Raw genomic sequence first — 22,500 nt, 5'->3', positions numbered from 1 at the left:
GTGGCCCGTCTCGGTACACACTTTGGACGCCATTTCTGTTGACGACGGAGACATTATAGATTGTGTTAAAAAGCCTCTCTTCCATTCAACATGATGTCTTTGACACTCTTCACTAGAGAGTGAATAGATTGTGTTAAAGCCTCTCTTTCATTCAACATGATGTCTTTGACACTCTTCACTAGAGAGTGAATAGATTGTGTTAAAGCCTCTCTTCCATTCAGTATGATGTCTTTGACGCTCTTCACTAGAGAGTGAATAGATTGTGTTAAAGCCTCTCTTTCATTCAACATGATGTCTTTGACACTCTTCACTAGAGAGTGAATAGATTGTGTTAAAGCCTCTCTTCCATTCAGTATGATGTCTTTGACACTCTTCACTAGAGAGTGAATAGATTGTGTTAAAGCCTCTCTTTCATTCAACATGATGTCTTTGACACTCTTCACTAGAGAGTGAATAGATTGTGTTAAAGCCTCTCTTCCATTCAGTATGATGTCTTTGACGCTCTTCACTAGAGAGTGAATAGATTGTGTTAAAGCCTCTCTTCCATTCAGTATGATGTCTTTGACACTCTTCACTAGAGAGTGAATAGATTGTGTTAAAGCCTCTCTTTCATTCAACATGATGTCTTTGACGCTCTTCACTAGAGAGTGAATAGATTGTGTTAAAGCCTCTCTTCCATTCAATATGATGTCTTTGACACTCTTCACTAGAGAGTGAATAGATTGTGTTAAAGCCTCTCTTTCATTCAATATGATGTCTTTGACACTCTTTACTAGAGAGTGAATAGATTGTGTTAAAGCCTCTCTTTCATTCAACATGATGTCTTTGACGCTCTTCACTAGAGAGTGAATAGATTGTGTTAAAGCCTCTCTTCCATTCAATATGATGTCTTTGACACTCTTCACTGCACCTTTAGGGTCCATATGGTAGTAATCTAACCTTTAGGGTCCATGTGGTAGTAATCTAACCTTTAGGGTCCATGTGGTAGTAATCTAACCTTTAGGGTCCATATGGTAGTAATCTAACCTTTAGGGTCCATGTGGTAGTAATCTAACCTTTAGGGTCCATATGGTAGTAATCTAACCTTTAGGGTCCATGTGGTAGTAATCTAACCTTTAGGGTCCATATGGTAGTAATCTAACCTTTAGGGTCCATGTGGTAGTAATCTAACCTTTAGGGTCCATATGGTAGTAATCTAACCTTTAGGGTCCATGTCATGGTAGTAATCTAACCTTTAGGGTCCATATGGTAGTAATCTAACCTTTAGGGTCCATATGGTAGTAGTCTAACCTTTAGGGTCCATATGGTAGTAGTCTAACCTTTAGGGTCCATGTGGTAGTAATCTAACCTTTAGGGTCCATATGGTAGTAATCTAACCTTTAGGGTCCATATGGTAGTAATCTAACCTTTAGAGTCCATGTGGTAGTAATCTAACCTTTAGGGTCCATATGGTAGTAATCTAACCTTTAGGGTCCATGTGGTAGTAATCTAACCTTTAGGGTCCATATGGTAGTAATCTAACCTTTAGGGTCCATGTGGTAGTAATCTAACCTTTAGGGTCCATATGGTAGTAATCTAACCTTTAGGGTCCATATGGTAGTAATCTAACCTTTAGGGTCCATGTGGTAGTAATCTAACCTTTAGGGTCCATATGGTAGTAATCTAACCTTTAGGGTCCATGTGGTAGTAATCTAACCTTTAGGGTCCATATGGTAGTAATCTAACCTTTAGGGTCCATATGGTAGTAATCTAACCTTTAGGGTCCATATGGTAGTAATCTAACCTTTAGGGTCCATATGGTAGTAATCTAACCTTTAGGGTCCATATGGTAGTAATCTAACCTTTAGGGTCCATATGGTAGTAATCTAACCTTTAGGGTCCATATGGTGGTAATCTAACCTTTAGGGTCCATATGGTAGTAATCTAACCTTTAGGGTCCATATGGTGGTAATCTAACCTTTAGGGTCCATATGGTAGTAATCTAACCTTTAGGGTCCATATGGTAGTAATCTAACCTTTAGGGTCCATATGGTAGTAATCTAACCTTTAGGGTCCATATGGTGGTAATCTAACCTTTAGGGTCCATATGGTGGTAATATAACCTTTAGGGTCCATATGGTAGTAATCTAACCTTTAGGGTCCATATGGTAGTAATCTAACCTTTAGGGTCCATATGGTAGTAATCTAACCTTTAGGGTCCATATGGTAGTAATCTAACCTTTAGGGTCCATATGGTAGTAATCTAACCTTTAGGGTCCATATGGTAGTAATCTAACCTTTAGGGTCCATATGGTAGTAATCTAACCTTTAGGGTCCATATGGTGGTAATATAACCTTTAGGGTCCATATGGTAGTAATCTAACCTTTAGGGTCCATATGGTAGTAATCTAACCTTTAGGGTCCATATGGTAGTAATCTAACCTTTAGGGTCCATATGGTAGTAATCTAACCTTTAGGGTCCATATGGTAGTAATCTAACCTTTAGGGTCCATATGGTGGTAATATAACCTTTAGGGTCCATATGGTGGTAATATAACCTTTAGGGTCCATATGGTAGTAATCTAACCTTTAGGGTCCATATGGTGGTAATATAACCTTTAGGGTCCATATGGTAGTAATCTAACCTTTAGGGTCCATATGGTGGTAATATAACCTTTAGGGTCCATATGGTAGTAATCTAACCTTTAGGGTCCATATGGTAGTAATCTAACCTTTAGGGTCCATATGGTAGTAATATAACCTTTAGGGTCCATATGGTAGTAATCTAACCTTTAGGGTCCATATGGTAGTAATCTAACCTTTAGGGTCCATATGGTAGTAATCTAACCTTTAGGGTCCATATGGTAGTAGTCTAACCTTTAGGGTCCATATGGTAGTAATATAACCTTTAGGGTCCATATGGTAGTAATCTAACCTTTAGGGTCCATATGGTAGTAATCTAACCTTTAGGGTCCATGTGGTAGTAATCTAACCTTTAGGGTCCATGTGGTAGTAATCTAACCTTTAGGGTCCATATGGTAGTAATCTAACCTTTAGGGTCCATGTGGTAGTAATCTAACCTTTAGGGTCCATATGGTAGTAATCTAACCTTTAGGGTCCATGTGGTAGTAATCTAACCTTTAGGGTCCATATGGTAGTAATCTAACCTTTAGGGTCCATGTGGTAGTAATCTAACCTTTAGGGTCCATATGGTAGTAATCTAACCTTTAGGGTCCATGTCATGGTAGTAATCTAACCTTTAGGGTCCATATGGTAGTAATCTAACCTTTAGGGTCCATATGGTAGTAGTCTAACCTTTAGGGTCCATATGGTAGTAGTCTAACCTTTAGGGTCCATGTGGTAGTAATCTAACCTTTAGGGTCCATATGGTAGTAATCTAACCTTTAGGGTCCATATGGTAGTAATCTAACCTTTAGAGTCCATGTGGTAGTAATCTAACCTTTAGGGTCCATATGGTAGTAATCTAACCTTTAGGGTCCATGTGGTAGTAATCTAACCTTTAGGGTCCATATGGTAGTAATCTAACCTTTAGGGTCCATGTGGTAGTAATCTAACCTTTAGGGTCCATATGGTAGTAATCTAACCTTTAGGGTCCATATGGTAGTAATCTAACCTTTAGGGTCCATGTGGTAGTAATCTAACCTTTAGGGTCCATATGGTAGTAATCTAACCTTTAGGGTCCATGTGGTAGTAATCTAACCTTTAGGGTCCATATGGTAGTAATCTAACCTTTAGGGTCCATATGGTAGTAATCTAACCTTTAGGGTCCATATGGTAGTAATCTAACCTTTAGGGTCCATATGGTAGTAATCTAACCTTTAGGGTCCATATGGTAGTAATCTAACCTTTAGGGTCCATATGGTAGTAATCTAACCTTTAGGGTCCATATGGTGGTAATCTAACCTTTAGGGTCCATATGGTAGTAATCTAACCTTTAGGGTCCATATGGTGGTAATCTAACCTTTAGGGTCCATATGGTAGTAATCTAACCTTTAGGGTCCATATGGTAGTAATCTAACCTTTAGGGTCCATATGGTAGTAATCTAACCTTTAGGGTCCATATGGTGGTAATCTAACCTTTAGGGTCCATATGGTGGTAATATAACCTTTAGGGTCCATATGGTAGTAATCTAACCTTTAGGGTCCATATGGTAGTAATCTAACCTTTAGGGTCCATATGGTAGTAATCTAACCTTTAGGGTCCATATGGTAGTAATCTAACCTTTAGGGTCCATATGGTAGTAATCTAACCTTTAGGGTCCATATGGTAGTAATCTAACCTTTAGGGTCCATATGGTAGTAATCTAACCTTTAGGGTCCATATGGTGGTAATATAACCTTTAGGGTCCATATGGTAGTAATCTAACCTTTAGGGTCCATATGGTAGTAATCTAACCTTTAGGGTCCATATGGTAGTAATCTAACCTTTAGGGTCCATATGGTAGTAATCTAACCTTTAGGGTCCATATGGTAGTAATCTAACCTTTAGGGTCCATATGGTGGTAATATAACCTTTAGGGTCCATATGGTGGTAATATAACCTTTAGGGTCCATATGGTGGTAATCTAACCTTTAGGGTCCATATGGTGGTAATATAACCTTTAGGGTCCATATGGTAGTAATCTAACCTTTAGGGTCCATATGGTGGTAATATAACCTTTAGGGTCCATATGGTAGTAATCTAACCTTTAGGGTCCATATGGTAGTAATCTAACCTTTAGGGTCCATATGGTAGTAATATAACCTTTAGGGTCCATATGGTAGTAATCTAACCTTTAGGGTCCATATGGTAGTAATCTAACCTTTAGGGTCCATATGGTAGTAATCTAACCTTTAGGGTCCATATGGTAGTAGTCTAACCTTTAGGGTCCATATGGTAGTAATATAACCTTTAGGGTCCATATGGTAGTAATCTAACCTTTAGGGTCCATATGGTAGTAATCTAACCTTTAGGGTCCATATGGTAGTAATCTAACCTTTAGGGTCCATGTCATGGTAGTAATCTAACCTTTAGGGTCCATATGGTAGTAATCTAACCTTTAGGGTCCATGTGGTAGTAATCTAACCTTTAGGGTCCATGTCATGGTAGTAATCTAACCTTTAGGGTCCATGTGGTAGTAATCTAACCTTTAGGGTCCATATGGTAGTAATCTAACCTTTAGGGTCCATATGGTAGTAGTCTAACCTTTAGGGTCCATATGGTAGTAGTCTAACCTTTAGGGTCCATGTCATGGTAGTAGTCTAACCTTTAGGGTCCATATGGTAGTAATCTAACCTTTAGGGTCCATGTGGTAGTAGTCTAACCTTTAGGGTCCATGTGGTAGTAATCTAACCTTTAGGGTCCATGTGGTAGTAATCTAACCTTTAGGGTCCATGTCATGGTAGTAATCTAACCTTTAGGGTCCATGTGGTAGTAATCTAACCTTTAGGGTCCATATGGTAGTAATCTAACCTTTAGGGTCCATATGGTAGTAATCTAACCTTTAGGGTCCATGTGGTGGTAGTAATCTAACCTTTAGGGTCCATATGGTAGTAATCTAACCTTTAGGGTCCATATGGTGGTAATCTAACCTTTAGGGTCCATATGGTAGTAATCTAACCTTTAGGGTCCATATGGTAGTAATCTAACCTTTAGGGTCCATATGGTGGTAATCTAACCTTTAGGGTCCATATGGTAGTAATCTAACCTTTAGGGTCCATATGGTAGTAGTCTAACCTTTAGGGTCCATATGGTAGTAGTCTAACCTTTAGGGTCCATATGGTGGTAATCTAACCTTTAGGGTCCATATGGTAGTAATCTAACCTTTAGGGTCCATATGGTAGTAGTCTAACCTTTAGGGTCCATGTCATGGTAGTAATCTAACCTTTAGGGTCCATATGGTAGTAATCTAACCTTTAGGGTCCATATGGTAGTAGTCTAACCTTTAGGGTCCATATGGTGGTAATATAACCTTTAGGGTCCATATGGTAGTAATCTAACCTTTAGGGTCCATATGGTAGTAATCTAACCTTTAGGGTCCATGTCATGGTAGTAATCTAACCTTTAGGGTCCATATGGTAGTAATCTAACCTTTAGGGTCCATATGGTAGTAGTCTAACCTTTAGGGTCCATATGGTGGTAATATAACCTTTAGGGTCCATATGGTAGTAATCTAACCTTTAGGGTCCATATGGTAGTAGTCTAACCTTTAGGGTCCATATGGTGGTAATATAACCTTTAGGGTCCATATGGTAGTAATCTAACCTTTAGGGTCCATATGGTAGTAATCTAACCTTTAGGGTCCATATGGTAGTAATCTAACCTTTAGGGTCCATATGGTAGTAATCTAACCTTTAGGGTCCATATGGTAGTAGTCTAACCTTTAGGGTCCATATGGTAGTAATCTAACCTTTAGGGTCCATATGGTAGTAGTCTAACCTTTAGGGTCCATGTGGTAGTAATCTAACCTTTAGGGTCCATGTGGTAGTAGTCTAACCTTTAGGGTCCATATGGTAGTAGTCTAACCTTTAGGGTCCATGTGGTAGTAATCTAACCTTTAGGGTCCATATGGTAGTAGTCTAACCTTTAGGGTCCATGTCATGGTAGTAGTCTAACCTTTAGGGTCCATATGGTAGTAATCTAACCTTTAGGGTCCATGTCATGGTAGTAGTCTAACCTTTAGGGTCCATGTCATGGTAGTAGTCTAACCTTTAGGGTCCATATGGTAGTAGTCTAACCTTTAGGGTCCATGTCATGGTAGTAATCTAACCTTTAGGGTCCATATGGTAGTAGTCTAACCTTTAGGGTCCATGTCATGGTAGTAATCTAACCTTTAGGGTCCATATGGTAGTAATCTAACCTTTAGGGTCCATATGGTAGTAGTCTAACCTTTAGGGTCCATGTCATGGTAGTAGTCGGGGCAGTGCTGCTCGGTGGTGAAACCTGCTTCCGTCTCATCCCAGCACAGCCATCCGTCCCACGTCCGGTTGCACACCGCCTCTGGGACAACGACACGATGAGGAATAATGAAACCACAGACATACCGCTGTTTATAACCACAGACATACCGTTGTTTATAACCACAGACATACCGTTGTTTATAACCACAGACATACCGCTGTTTATAACCACAGACATACCGCTGTTTATAACCACAGACATACCGCTGTTTATAACCACAGACATACCGCTGTTTATAACCACAGACATACCGCTGTTTATAACCACAGACATACCGCTGTTTATAACCACAGACATACCGCTGTTTATAACCACAGACATACCGCTGTTTATAACCACAGACATACCGCTGTTTATAACCACAGACATACCGTTGTTTATAACCACAGACATACCGCTGTTTATAACCACAGACATACCGTTGTTTATAACCACAGACATACCGCTGTTTATAACCACAGACATACCGTTGTTTATAACCACAGACATACCGCTGTTTATAACCACAGACATACCGCTGTTTATAACCACAGACATACCGCTGTTTATAACCACAGACATACCGCTGTTTATAACCACAGACATACCGCTGTTTATAACCACAGACATACCGCTGTTTATAACCACAGACATACCGTTGTTTATAACCACAGACATACCGCTGTTTATAACCACAGACATACCGTTGTTTATAACCACAGACATACCGCTGTTTATAACCACAGACATACCGTTGTTTATAACCACAGACATACCGTTGTTTATAACCACAGACATACCGTTGTTTATAACCACAGACATACCGCTGTTTATAACCACAGACATACCGTTGTTTATAACCACAGACATACCGTTGTTTATAACCACAGACATACCGCTGTTTATAACCACAGACATACCGTTGTTTATAACCACAGACATACCGTTGTTTATAACCACAGACATACCGTTGTTTTAATAATGAAACCACAGACATACCGTTGTTTATAACCACAGACATACCGTTTTTTATAACGACAGACATACCGTTGTTTATAACCACAGACATACCGCTGTTTATAACGACAGACATACCGTTGTTTATAACCACAGACATACCGTTTTTTATAACGACAGACATACCGTTGTTTATAACCACAGACATACCGCTGTTTATAACGACAGACATACCGTTGTTTATAACCACAGACATACCGTTTTTTATAACGACAGACATACCGTTGTTTATAACCACAGACATACCGCTGTTTATAACGACAGACATACCGTTGTTTATAACCACAGACATACCGTTTTTTATAACCACAGACATACCGCTGTTTATAACCACAGACATACCGTTGTTTATAACCACAGACATACCGTTTTTTATAACCACAGACATACCGTTGTTTATAACCACAGACATACCGTTGTTTATAACCACAGACATACCGTTGTTTATAACCACAGACATACCGCTGTTTATAACCACAGACATACCGTTGTTTATAACCACAGACATACCGCTGTTTATAACCACAGACATACCGTTGTTTATAACCACAGACATACCGTTGTTTATAACCACAGACATACCGTTGTTTATAACCACAGACATACCGTTGTTTATAACCACAGACATACCGTTGTTTATAACCACAGACATACCGTTGTTTATAACCACAGACATACCGTTGTTTATAACCACAGACATACCGTTGTTTATAACCACAGACATACCGCTGTTTATAACCACAGACATACCGCTGTTTATAACCACAGACATACCGTTGTTTATAACCACAGACATACCGTTGTTTATAACCACAGACATACCGCTGTTTATAACGACAGACATACCGTTGTTTATAACCACAGACATACCGTTTTTTATAACGACAGACATACCGTTGTTTATAACCACAGACATACCGTTGTTTATAACCACAGACATACCGTTGTTTATAACCACAGACATACCGTTGTTTATAACCACAGACATACCGTTGTTTATAACCACAGACATACCGTTGTTTATAACCACAGACATACCGTTGTTTATAACCACAGACATACCGTTGTTTATAACCACAGACATACCGCTGTTTATAACCACAGACATACCGCTGTTTATAACCACAGACATACCGTTGTTTATAACCACAGACATACCGTTGTTTATAACCACAGACATACCGCTGTTTATAACCACAGACATACCGCTGTTTATAACCACAGACATACCGTTGTTTATAACCACAGACATACCGTTGTTTATAACCACAGACATACCGTTGTTTTAATAATGAAACCACAGACATACCGTTGTTTTCATAATGAAACGACAGACATACCGTTGTTTTTATAATGAAACGACAGACATACCGTTGTTTATAACGACAGACATACCGTTGTTTATAACCACAGACATACCGTTGTTTATAACGACAGACATACCGTTGTTTATAACCACAGACATACCGTTGTTTTCATAATGAAACGACAGACATACCGTTGTTTATAACGACAGACATACCGCTGTTTATAACCACAGACATACCGTTGTTTTTATAATGAAACGACAGACATACCGTTGTTTATAACCACAGACATACCGTTGTTTATAACCACAGACATACCGTTGTTTTAATAATGAAACGACAGACATACCGTTGTTTATAACGACAGACATACCGCTGTTTATAACGACGGACATACCGTTGTTTAACCCATTCTGGGCTGGAACCCCTATTGGTATCTTACCCCCTCAGGCCGGGCACCCATAGTTGTGTTCTGTACAGTATGTACAGTATTCAAAAATGTAAATGTTTTGATGCTGCTATATAAATATTTTAAGTTTTTCAGAAACCTTAGGTCAGGATTTAGAGGCGTTTTTAGAATCGGCTTTTTTTTTTTTTGCTTTTTTTTCTTGGAGGTTAATCGACAATCGCACCATGTCGGGTGAAAAGAAGCAGCTTGGACTCCTCATGCTTAGAAGGAAGCATGAGGTCAGTCTGCTGCCCCCCCCCCAGGTTGGCAGAGGAGGTGTAGCGCCCAGGATTACATTAAATGGAGCATGAATCTTGGATTCTATACAAGACACCTCAGACAACTACATCTCCCAGAGTGCATCAGCTGCAAGATGGCTGCTGGTGCTCATCTGCCTGATTGAACCTGGCTGGTGGTGGTGGTGGCTGTCAAACACAACTATCAGACAAGCAAGCAGAAGGTCTACCCCAAGAGCTCTGATCTACCCCCGACGCCAACGGTCGGTTCTGTTTTGTTCTACTTACTTTACTTCATGATAAAATGGGGTTGCAAAATCGTGGGATAAAAATTTAAAAATTTGAAATGTTTTACTGGGTGGTCAACTGTGATCCATTCCATTCCATGTTTTACTGGGTGGTCAACTGTGATCCATTCCATTCCATGTTTTACTGGGTGGTCAACTGTGATCCATTCCATTCCATGTTTTACTGGGTGGTCAACTGTGATCCATTCCAGTCCTGCGTGGGCGAATGGAATCCTCACCTGACTTTGGGTGGTGGGAGTCCTTGAGGATCCTCTGGTAGCACTCGTACTGGGCCGTGAGGATCTTGTTGCGGGTCGCGAACTGTTGGTTCTGAGAGTACTGGTCCGGCGTGTCCACTTCCACGGTGTCTGCTGCAAACACCTGCGGCGCGCACGCACACGCACACACACACACACACACACACACACACACACACACACACACACACACGTTGAAACACATGCACATGAGTGATAATACATACATGATATATACTCATAGGAGGCATTTTTGCCATGTTTCACCAGTTTCAAATTGAAACAGGCCTCCATCTTCGGGGGGGGGGGGGGGGGGGTTGTTTACCTTGGTGACAGAGACCAGTAGGACGAGGAGAGCCCAGTAGAAGCAGAAGCAGCAGCAGCCAGGCCCCATGGTCGCTCTGCTCTCTACGGACACCCTGCTGCATGGGGGTGGAGAGTAGAACTATTAGTACGCTTTTGGGGTATTTGAAAGCTTGTGTTACACACAGCTTACTTTGTAGATTATTATTTTCAGAAAGGTAGAGTGGTCTGCTTCATTCATCTCACAAAGTTAAGAAACATAATCGCTGGTTTAATCACATTGAAAGTGGCTCGAGCTCTCATTGAGTTGGGAAGAGAGAGAGAGAGAGGCTGTGTTTGTGTGCGTGTGCGTGTGTTAGTGTTGTTTCGGAGCCGTGTGCGTGCGCACGTGCGTGCATGTGTGTGTGCCTTGCAAGTTGCTTGTTTCGAAACGGCACCGACGCGCGCGCGCAACGCAACTGGCGCAAACGGCCCGTTTGCGCCAGTTGCGTGCGTGCGTGCGTGCATGCGTGCATGCATGTGTACTGTAATTATTAATGACAGTATAAGAGCAGCTATCTGTACATATACTAATACAAACAATGTTCAGTGGAGTGTTTGTTGTGGGCATGATGCACTTCTGTTGTTGTGGAGCATTTGCTGTAACAAAGTATAGGCCTGTAGTGTCATTGCTGTACTTTGATATCTGGAATATGATGCTTTTGCTGCAGGTTGAACTAGTTGGGTAGCATAGTGTAATAGACTCTCTGAGTAGCACTGCATGGGTACTGGGTTGTTGTGGAATGTGATGCTGATGCTGTTGTTGCTGTAGAGACCAGTATTCTGTGAACATGCTGTAGTATAGGGTGAACAATGGATAGCATGTTTTTGTATTGAGTTGTACTGTAATTCTGCAAACTGTTAATAAATCAATCAATCAATCAGCGTAATACTATCGTATATTGGCCCGTAGCATAAGATTTCGTAGGCAGCCCCTCCAACCTCCATCACCAAGAGCCGCTACTGGGCAGGAGCCTATCTCCTGTTTCTGTAGCCATGAGGCCCATAGGGGCAGGAGCCCATCTCCTGTTTCTGTAGCCATGGGGCCCATAGGACAGGAGCCTATCTCCTGTTTCTGTAGCCATGAGGCCCATAGGGGCAGGGGCCTATCTCCTGTTTCTGTAGCCATGGGGCCCATAGGCCAGGAGCCCATCTCCTGTTTCTGTAGCCATGGGGCCCATAGGTGCAGGAGCCTATCTCCTGTTTCTGTAGCCATGAGGCCCATAGGGGCAGGAGCCTATCTCCTGTTTCTGTAGCCATGGGGCCCATAGGGGCAGGAGCCTATCTCCTGTTTCTGTAGCCATGAGGCCCATAGGGGCAGGAGCCTATCTCCTGTTTCTGTAGCCATGGGGCCCATAGGGGCAGGAGCCTATCTCCTGTTTCTGTAGCGTGAGGCAGCTTGATGTACAAGTACACCCCCTGGACATGACGCTAGTATGTCGCAGGGACTGACCCCCCAATCCATCCCTTGATGCTGAGTCAAGCAGGGAGCACTGGGTAGGCCTATACCAAAGATTATTATTACAAAACATTAATCGACCACTTCAGCCCTATATATATAATATATAGCTCAGTGGCCTTGTGGTTAGAGTGTCCGCCCTGAGACTGGGAGGTCGGGGTTCGATCCCCGGCCGGGTCATACCAAAGACTCTAAATAATGGGACCCAGTGCCTCCCTGCTTGACACTCAGCATCAAGGGTTGGATTGGGGGTGGTAAGTGAGGACGCTGGCGTCGACTGTTCGCCGCTTCACCTCCCAATGTATGAATGAATGAACCATTGTAAAGCGCTTTGAGCACTTGGAAAAGCGCTATAAAAATGCAATTCATCATATATATACATACATTTCAGCCATTTAAAGTACTTTCGGTACTTTAGGTCAGGTTTCTTTTATACCAATACTTTTGTTCTTTTACTCATGTACATTTTTAATTCCGGACTTTTACTTTACAACACTAGAGCATTTCTACACCGCAGTATTGACACTTTTAAGTGATTTAAAAAAAAAAAAAAATTACTATTTCCACCAGTGGGAAAACAGACCAGAATAGTTTCCCACTGAAAGACATTAACTCATTGTGACCGAAGATCAGATTCCAAAAATGTTCTTCCACATCCTGACGGTTTTCTGAAAAAGCCTATTATGTTTCTGTGTCCGTCGTTCTTCGGTTTTTCAAAAATAGCAGATCTACAAGCTCGTAGCGCGCCACTCGGTGGCGCGCTACGAGCTTGTATAGATCTGCTATTTTTCAATAGCTAAAGCATAACAGAATGCTGACACCAAAAGGGGTGTCCCGGCTAAAATGGATTAATATCCTGGTGGCTACATGTGTCAGGAAACTGAGTCAACGGGAAGGCTGACGGTGGATTTCTCCACCTGGCTGGTACTATTTTCATACGGACACAGGGGAGGGAAACAGGTTTAGGGTTATTAGGCGTCCTCGGTGTATACGCGCGCTAAAAATAAGTGAATATAATGAATGTGTGGACATTTTCTTCTTTTATTGATTGATTTGGAATACTTTATTAGGCACTGACTATGCAGTCACAAACACTAGTCAACTCTTGTGTCAACTCTTCTTTACTCCTTATCTCTAAATCTATTATTATTTATTTTTAATATATTTTTTATCCCACGATTTTGTAACCCATTTTTCACCCCTGTGCCAATCATCTACTGTGATCCCCATGGGCTCTACACACCCTCCGCCAACCTGGGGAGAGCAACGGACTTGAACTCATGCTCCCTTCACGCTTGAGTGTCCAAGTTGCTCCTTTACAACCTGACAGGGGGGAGTTTCCCCTGGTCTAAATCTATTTTTAACATTTTTAAATAGTTCAAATAGCCGATTTGCAAGCTCACGAGTCACAACGTGTCGATGCAGATCGGGTAGTTGAACTATATCAACCCATTTTGGCCTGACGTCGAAATTTAATTTTTAAAATTAATTTTTTTTCCTGAAAAACCTCATGTTTCTATGTCAGTGGTTCTCAATATTTCATGTCAAGGACCCCTAGAATTATCTGCATTTGGCCTCCGACCCCCATCTGAAAATATGTAGTTCCAGGGACCCCCCCCCCCAGAAGCAAAGATTTGAGTTAAAAACGTTCGCTCTGAAAGAATAATATTTTCAAAGATGATTTGTGCTGCATTTTCACGATTTTTCAAAAATAGCAGACCTACAAGCTCGTAGCGCGCCACTCGGTGGCGCGCTACGAGCTTGTAGATCTGCTATTTTTCCAATAACTTAAAACACCAAAAGGGGTTCCTGCCCCAAAATGGGTTAAAATGTTTTTCAAGAGAGTATAAGATATGGCAAATGAGTTTAGGGACGAGGGGTGCAGGCGCGCCCGAGATAGGGCACTATTTTTAAAAGGATAAATAATAATAATATTAATAATTAATAATAATAATAAAAGGATAGCACCGGGAAAAAAAATCCTAAATTGTTTCCATTATTGTCGTTTTATTGTCTCGAGTGCACGACTTAATGATTTGGAGTGTGACTGATTGGGGTTATAGGGCTGTCTACATATAGGGCTACATATAGGGCTGTCTACATAATCTTTGTCATTATACGTATAGGTAACACTGAATGTAAAACATATTTTACAAAATGCAATAACTATAATAGTTAAAGCTACATGTGATACTTTCCTCTTACCCCAGATTTGAACCCCGTTTCCTGCACGTGCAAAAATGCAAGTGCTGCATTTTTATTTTTATTTCACCGTTGAGCCAAAGGGGATTAATTGAATCTTCACCATCAGGTCAAAATTCATGTCGGACTCCTGTTGTCAAAGCGAGACATGACCTTTACAATTTACAATGTAGGCATTTATCAGACGCTCTTGATCCAGAGCGACTTACATTTAAGCCAAAAACAAAAGCATGGCATACATCACATAATATAAAAAGTAGTTATCATGAATCATTGCGAATGCAGTGAGCACTTACTATGAGACCTAGCAGATCATGTCTGTCTGTCTGTGTCTGTGTGTGTGTCTGTCTGTCTGTCCCGCTTTTGTGCCCATATATGGAGCTGAGTGATTACGTCACCATGACTCAGCAGATCATGTCTGTGTGTCTATCTGTGTGTCTGTCTGTCCCGCTTTTGTGCCCATATATGGAGCTGAGTGATTACTTCACCATGACTCAGCCATAACCATATAAGGAGTCCCCAAAGCAGCTATACGTCCAAAACCCAAATATGTACGAGCTGCGTTTGCTTCCCGCGTTTGCGCGTCTTACTGGTGTATAAACTAAGAACGTATCTATGTCAACTATACATACTATACTATATGATATATTATACAATATACATGTGTACTGTAAAGTGCTATGACTATATACATAAAATGCAATTCTAGTGCTGTCTACGTAACGAGCTATAAGTCTGTCTAAAATACGACGTATAGTCGACATAAAATGCTATCTAAGGGGCTTTGACGGGATTTAAATGTCTCGACAGAAGAGCAGGGGAGACAAAATGCAACCACTCCAATTATAGAAGTTATTTTCAGTTCTAATAGCTCTAGTTTTTTGGTTTTTTGGTTTGTTTCCACAGTGCTTTAGTTCATATATCCTCATGCACATTGTGTTAATCAATTCTACCATAATATAGATTGAACAAAATCACATTCATTAAAGAAAGCTACACATAGTGCTGCTTTAAATATTGTACTAATCAATGGCCTGTGAGAACCACTGACATAGAAACATAGGGTTTTAACCCTGTGAGAACCACTGACATAGAAACATAGGGTTTTAACCCTGTGAGAACCACTGACATAGAAACATAGGGTTTTAACCCTGTGAGAACCACTGACATAGAAACATAGGGTTTTAGCCCTGTGAGAACCACTGACATAGAAACATAGGGTTTTTCAGAAAACTGTCATGATTTAGAAGACATTTGTAGAATCTGGTGTCTGGTCTAAATAAGCCAGTGAGCTTGCTATAGTTTCGAGAACCACGTGTTCTAAATCCTACATTTTCTGAAAAATGTATGTTGCCTATAAAATCTACAGTTATACACAGCTCTAATACTGGACCTACTGTCAGCATAAATATAAATATACATATAAATATAAATCTACAGTTATACACAGCTCTAATACTGGACCTACTGTCAGCATAAATATAAATATACATATAAATATAAATCTACAGTTATACACAGCTCGAATACTGGACCTACTGTCAGCATAAATATAAATATACATATAAATATAAATCTACAGTTATACACAGCTCGAATACTGGACCTACTGTCAGCATAAATATAAATATACATATAAATATAAATCTACAGTTATACACAGCTCTAATACTGGACCTACTGTCAGCATAAATATAAATATACATATAAATATAAATCTACAGTTATACACAGCTCTAATACTGGACCTACTGTCAGCATAAATATAAATATACATATAAATATAAATCTACAGTTATACACAGCTCTAATACTGGACCTACTGTCAGCATAAATATAAATATACATATAAATATAAATCTACAGTTATACACAGCTCTAATACTGGACCTACTGTCAGCATAAATATAAATATACATATAAATATAAATCTACAGTTATACACAGCTCTAATACTGGACCTACTGTCAGCATAAATATCCAAGTCCAACCCCCGTGTACTGTACAACAAACGGACCGGCCGGCCGCAGGATATTTCCTGAGCCGTAGTAAACAAACAAAGACGATGTTTAAATGTCAACGACGCTATGGCGCTGCAAGGCTTTCATGTGGAGCTAAAAGCACAGCGCGCTGGTGTTACTGTAAACATGACAGACACGATGCCCCACGATGAGGTGGTGTACTGTTACTGTTACACCAAACAATACAGGCTTTTTGGCTGTTTTGTGCCATAACATGTTTGTCCAGCGTTTCCTCGCGTATACCCTTGAACTTGACACGATATTCCAGTAATCCTGCAAGCCTGGCTCTATAATTCCACTATTATTATATATTATGCTGTAGTCAGCGGCGCATCCAGCGCATCCATTGTGAAATGACTCATACTGGATCTCTTGTCCACTAGAGTCCCTTCCTAACATTTTAGTCTAGTTTTTATTTGTTGACGAAATCGCCAGTATATTCAGTCTTTAGTTTTAGTCACTGCAGCTTAGTTGTATAGATTTTTCGTCAGTGGAAAAAGGTACGTATAGTCGACGGACATTTTTCGTCTTAGTTTTAAAGTCGACGAAAACAACCCTGGACTGATCGCAACACGTTGAGGCGAAGGGCTTTCCTTCAATCTGCGAGGGGGGAGGGGGGGGGAGGGGAGAGGAGGGGGAGGGGAGGGAGGGGGGGGGGACGCCGGTCGGCGGCGAGCAACAAAGCATCAATCAGGCGTCAGTCGCACATCAGGAAGTCTCTTTTTCCACTTGGAATTTCCTTGGCTGGCAGTGGTGTAAAATAACTAAGTATATTATATACCTTTACATAAGTACAGTGGTGTAAAGTAACTAAGTATATACCTTTACTTAAGTACAGTGGTGTGAAGTAACTAAGTATATATACCTTTACTTAAGTACAGTGGTGTAAAGTAACTAAGTATATTATATACCTTTACTTAAGTACAGTGGTGTAAAGTAACTAAGTATATTATATACCTTTACTTAAGTACAGTGTTGTAAAGTAACTAAGTATATTATATACCTTTACATAAGTACAGTGGTGTAAAGTAACTAAGTATATATACCTTTACTTAAGTACAGTGGTGTGAAGTAACTAAGTATATATACCTTTACTTAAGTACAGTGGTGTAAAGTAACTAAGTATATACCTTTACTTCAGTACAGTGGTGTAAAGTAACTAAGTATATACCTTTACTTCAGTACTGTACTTAACCAGTGATTGCGAACGCAGTGAGCACTTACTATGAGACCTAGCAGATCATGTCTGTCTGTGTGTCTGTCTGTCTGTGTGTCTGTCCCGCTATACGTCCAAATATGGAGTGTGTTGCATCAGCAATCACTCAGCTCCATATATGGGCACAAACGGGGCCAGGTCCACATATACAGTAACAGCGGGACAGACACACAGACAGACAGACATGATCTGCAGGGTCTCAGCTGCGTTCACTTTTCGCGTTTGCGCGTCTTACTGGTGTAAAGTAACTAAGTATACCTTTACTTATGTACCCCTTTTGGTGTTAGCATCATGTTATGCTTTAGCTATTGAAAAATAGCAGATCTACAAGCTCATAGCGCGCCACTCGGTGGCGCGCTATGAGCTTGTAGATCTGCTATTTGAGAAAATGTGGCGCAAATTTGGAATATATATTTAATCTTTGCCTCTGGTGGGGGGGGGGGGTCCCTGGAACAACATATTTTCAGATGGGGGGGGGGGCAGCGGTGGCCAATTACATATAATTTTTGGGGTCCTTGACATGAAATATTGAGCACTACAGCTACAGAAACATGAGGTTTTTCAGGGGGAAAAAAACATTTTAAAAAGAAAATGGTGGTTAAAAAAAGCGGGTTACACAATGATGCATTCCAGGTCCTGGTCTGATAATCAAACCATGGCTCCCCAGCACAGCACAGCACAGCACAGCACAGAGCACAGCACAGCACAGCACAGCACAGCACAGCACAGCACAGCACAGCACAGCCCAGCCCAGCACAGCCCAGCCCAGCACAGCCCAGCACAGCACAGCACAGCCCAGCCCAGCCCAGCCCAGCCCAGCCCAGCCCAGCACAGCACAGCACACCACAGCACAGCACCGCACCGCACCGCACCGCACACCGCACACCGCACACAGCACACAGCACACAGCACCGCACCGCACCACTCCCATGTTTGGAACATTTTGATGGCAGCAGTAAATCAACCTTTGTTAATGTTTGGATTACAGATAGGAGCCGCTTTCACTTCCTCCTCTGCCCCTACAGCTTCCTTCCCCTACTGTACTGTACTGTACTGTACTGTACTGTACTGTACTGTACTGTACTGTACTGTACTGTAGATATTGTGCAGGCTAAGCAACTTTATAACCACGCTTTGGCAGTAGAAAATAATCTGGGGTATACTTATCGGGACCGACCGTGCCCAAAAGAAGCGGCTGTCAGTGCGGGTTGGGAAATGTATATACTCCAATGTTTAACCATATTCTCTGTTGGTGTTTTCTCTTTAAGCATTATGTTACACTTTAGCTGTTGAAAAATAGCAGATCTACAAGCTCGTAGCGCGGCACCGAGTGCCGCGCTACGAGCTTGTAGGTCTGCTATTTTTGACAAATCGTGAAAATGTGACGCAGATCTTTGAATGTATATATTCTTCGAGAGCGAATGTTTTTAACTCACATCTTTTGCTTCTTGGGGGTTCTGTGGAAGAATATATTTTCAGATGGGGGTCCGCAGCCAAATTCAGGTCATTCTGGGGGTCCTTGACATGAAATAGTGTGAGAACGACTGACATAGAAACATAGGGTTTTAACCCTGTGAGAACCACTGACATAGAAACATAGGGTTTTAGCCCTGTGAGAACCACTGACATAGAAACATGGGGTTTTAACCCTGTGAGAACCACTGACATAGAAACATAGGGTTTTAGCCCTGTGAGAACCACTGACATATAGAAACATGGGGTTTTAACCCTGTGAGAACCACTGACATAGAAACATAGGGTTTTAGCCCTGTGAGAACCACTGACATGACCAGCTTGTAGGTCTGCTATTTATTTTTAAATCGGAACGACTGACATTTTTTAGAATCTGATCTCAGGTCAGAATGGGTTCGTTAATCAGACCAGTGTGTGTCCAGTGGAAACCTCGTATGAATCTGATCTCAGGTCAGAATGGGTTCGTTAATCAGACCAGTGTGTGTCCAGTGGAAACCTCGTATGAATCTGATCTCAGGTCAGAATGGGTTCGTTAATCAGACCAGTGTGTGTCCAGTGGAAACCTCGTATGAATCTGATCTCAGGTCAGAATGGGTTCGTTAATCAGACCAGTGTGTGTCCAGTGGAAACCTCGTATGAATCTGATCTCAGGTCAGAGTGGGTTCGTTAATCAGACCAGTGTGTGTCCAGTGGAAAACCTCGTATGAATCTGATCTCAGGTCAGAATGGGTTAACAACCGAAAATAGCTGGCGGGAACGTGTTGTGAGCCATTTAGAACGGCGTGATTCCATTATAGACTTCTGTGGAATCAGATCTTTAATCATGTGACCAATGCCGGTGACTCACTGATTTTCTCAATTAACCCGTTCTGACCTGAGATCAGATTCAAAAAATGTCAGTCGCTCTTAAATTTTTCAAAATATAGCAGACCTACAAGCTCGTAGCGCGCCACCGAGTGGCGCGCTACGAGCTTGTAGGTCTGCTATTTTTCAATAGCTAAAGCACGACATGATGCTATAACACCAAAATGGGGTCCCGCCCAAAATGGGTTCAATCGTATAACGCATTTTGCATGACGTTGAAAATCTGTTATTTATCCCATTTAGATCTGAGGACGATTCTACAATATGGCACCCCAAAAATTATATGAATTTGGCCACCGACCACCATCTGAAAATACTCTGTTCCAGGGACCCCTCGGAAGCAAAGATTTGAGTTAAAAAACGTTCGCTCTGAAAGAATATATATTCAAAGATTTGCGCCACATTTTCACGATTTTTCAAAAATTGCAGACCTACAAGCTCGTGAGCGCGGCTGTTTAGTTACAACGTTTCAAGTTGCAATTTAATATTTTACAAATGTGTTTTGTTTAAAGTAATGCTGTATGTTTGCAATTGTGTGTGGTCACTTTAAGAGCAGGGTGTATCAGTAGTCATGTGACCAGCAGAATGTCATGTGATCACCTGTAACCAGGAAGTAAATTCAGTTTAGTACATGGCTGAGCACAGAGAAGCTGTGTGTTTTGTCTATGATAATCCAGCAACATCTACCTGCATATACGCCTTTTGATAGCATCATGGGTATGTAACTAATGCTTAGATGTTCATTGATGATTGTACATGATTATTTTTGATATATTGTGGATATTGATTATGCTTTATTTGTATGTTTCAGTTTCACACTTCTTTGATGTTAGTAAACCTGTGGTTTTGGAAACAACTGTCTTCAGAGTCTTAATGTCAAGGAGGAGTTTATCTGACTGTCAAGATATCTAGCCACTTATATTGAGGACAGTACAGCGGCGCTCGTAAGCGCGCCACTCGGTGGCGCGCTATGAGCTTGTAGATCTGCTATTTTTCAATAGCTAAAGCATAACATAATGCTTAGAACACCAACATGGGTTATAGGGGGCGAGATACACACTCATAATAATAAGACAAAGCTTAAGCAGCTTGAGAATGCATCATCCTCCTAATTTTAGATGGTTCTGTTATGACTTCTCCTCTGCATGCTGTAGTGTTTAGATGGTTCTGTTATGACTTCTCCTCTGCATGCTGTAGTGTTTAGATGGTTCTGTTATGACTTCTCCTCTGCATGCTGTAGTGTTAGATGGTTCTGTTATGACTTCTCCTCTGCATGCTGTAGTGTTTAGATGGTTCTGTTATGACTTCTCCTCTGCATGCTGTAGTGTTTAGATGGTTCTGTTATGACTTCTCCTCTGCATGCTGTAGTGTTAAGATGGTTCTGTTATGACTTCTCCTCTGCATGCTGTAGTGTTTAGATGGTTCTGTTATGACTTCTCCTCTGCATGCTGTAGTGTTTAGATGTTCTGTTATGACTTCTCCTCTGCATGTTGTAGTGTTTAGATGGTTCTGTTATGACTTTCTCCTCTGCATGCTGTAGAAATTAGATGGTTCTGTTATGACTTCTCCTCTGCATGCTGTAGTATTTAGATGGTTCTGTTATGACTTCTCCTCTGCATGCTGTAGTATTTAGATGGTTCTGTTATGACTTCTCCTCTGCATGCTGTAGTGTTTAGATGGTTTCTGTTATGACTTCTCCTCTGCATGCTGTAGTGTTTAGATGGTTCTGTTATGACTTCTCCTCTGCATGCTGTAGTGTTTAGATGGTTCTGTTATGACTTCTCCTCTGCATGTTGTAGTGTTTAGATGGTTCTGTTATGACTTCTCCTCTGCATGCTGTAGTATTTAGATGGTTCTGTTATGACTTCTCCTCTGCATGTTGTAGTGTTTAGATGGTTCTGTTATGACTTCTCCTCTGCATGTTGTAGTGTTTAGATGGTTTCTGTTATGACTTCTCCTCTGCATGCTGTAGTATTTAGATGGTTCTGTTATGACTTCTCCTCTGCATGCTGTAGTGTTTAGATGGTTCTGTTATGACTTCTCCTCTGCATGCTGTAGTGTTTAGATGGTTCTGTTATGACTTCTCCTCTGCATGTTGTAGTATTTAGATGGTTCTGTTATGACTTCTCCTCTGCATGCTGTAGTGTTTAGATGGTTCTGTTATGACTTCTCCTCTGCATGTTGTAGTGTTTAGATGGTTCTGTTATGACTTCTCCTCTGCATGCTGTAGTGTTTAGATGGTTCTGTTATGACTGCATGCTGTAGTGTTTAGATGGTTCTGTTATGACTTCTCCTCTGCATGCTGTAGTGTTTAGATGGTTCTGTTATGACTTCTCCTCTGCATGCTGTAGTGTTTAGATGGTTCTGTTATGACTTCTCCTCTGCATGCTGTAGTATTAGATGGTTCTGTTATGACTTCTCCTCTGCATGCTGTAGTGTTTAGATGGTTCTG

The 22,500-nt window shown here is 41.1% G+C and overlaps 1 protein-coding gene across 2 annotated transcripts in view; it reads right to left on the bottom strand.

Moving 5' to 3' along the window:
* The window catches only part of LOC308311628 (calcitonin gene-related peptide type 1 receptor-like), a 48,357-nt gene that overhangs the window by 17,504 nt on the left and 8,353 nt on the right, over positions 1-22,500 (bottom strand). The window contains exons 2-5 of one of the 2 annotated variants that reach the window (XM_080758392.1): positions 10,797-10,879; positions 10,454-10,595; positions 6,869-6,979; positions 1-35 (exon numbers count right to left, since the gene is read on the bottom strand). The exon at positions 1-35 is cut by the window's left edge and continues 78 nt beyond it. In XM_080758392.1, coding sequence (XP_080614518.1) covers positions 1-35; positions 6,869-6,979; positions 10,454-10,595; positions 10,797-10,865 — 357 coding nt within the window. In that variant the 5' untranslated portion in view covers positions 10,866-10,879. Of the gene's footprint in view, positions 36-6,868; positions 6,980-10,453; positions 10,596-10,796; positions 10,894-22,500 lie in introns of both variants that reach the window. The other variant, XM_080758393.1, reaches the window with a different exon arrangement.

Source organism: Protomyctophum bolini (assembly GCF_963924005.1).
Source record: "Protomyctophum bolini genome assembly, chromosome: 24".
In the NCBI taxonomy this organism is placed as follows: domain Eukaryota; kingdom Metazoa; phylum Chordata; class Actinopteri; order Myctophiformes; family Myctophidae; genus Protomyctophum; species Protomyctophum bolini.
Note: the sequence above shows the minus strand (reverse complement) of the source record. Positions and strands in the feature narration are given on the sequence as shown.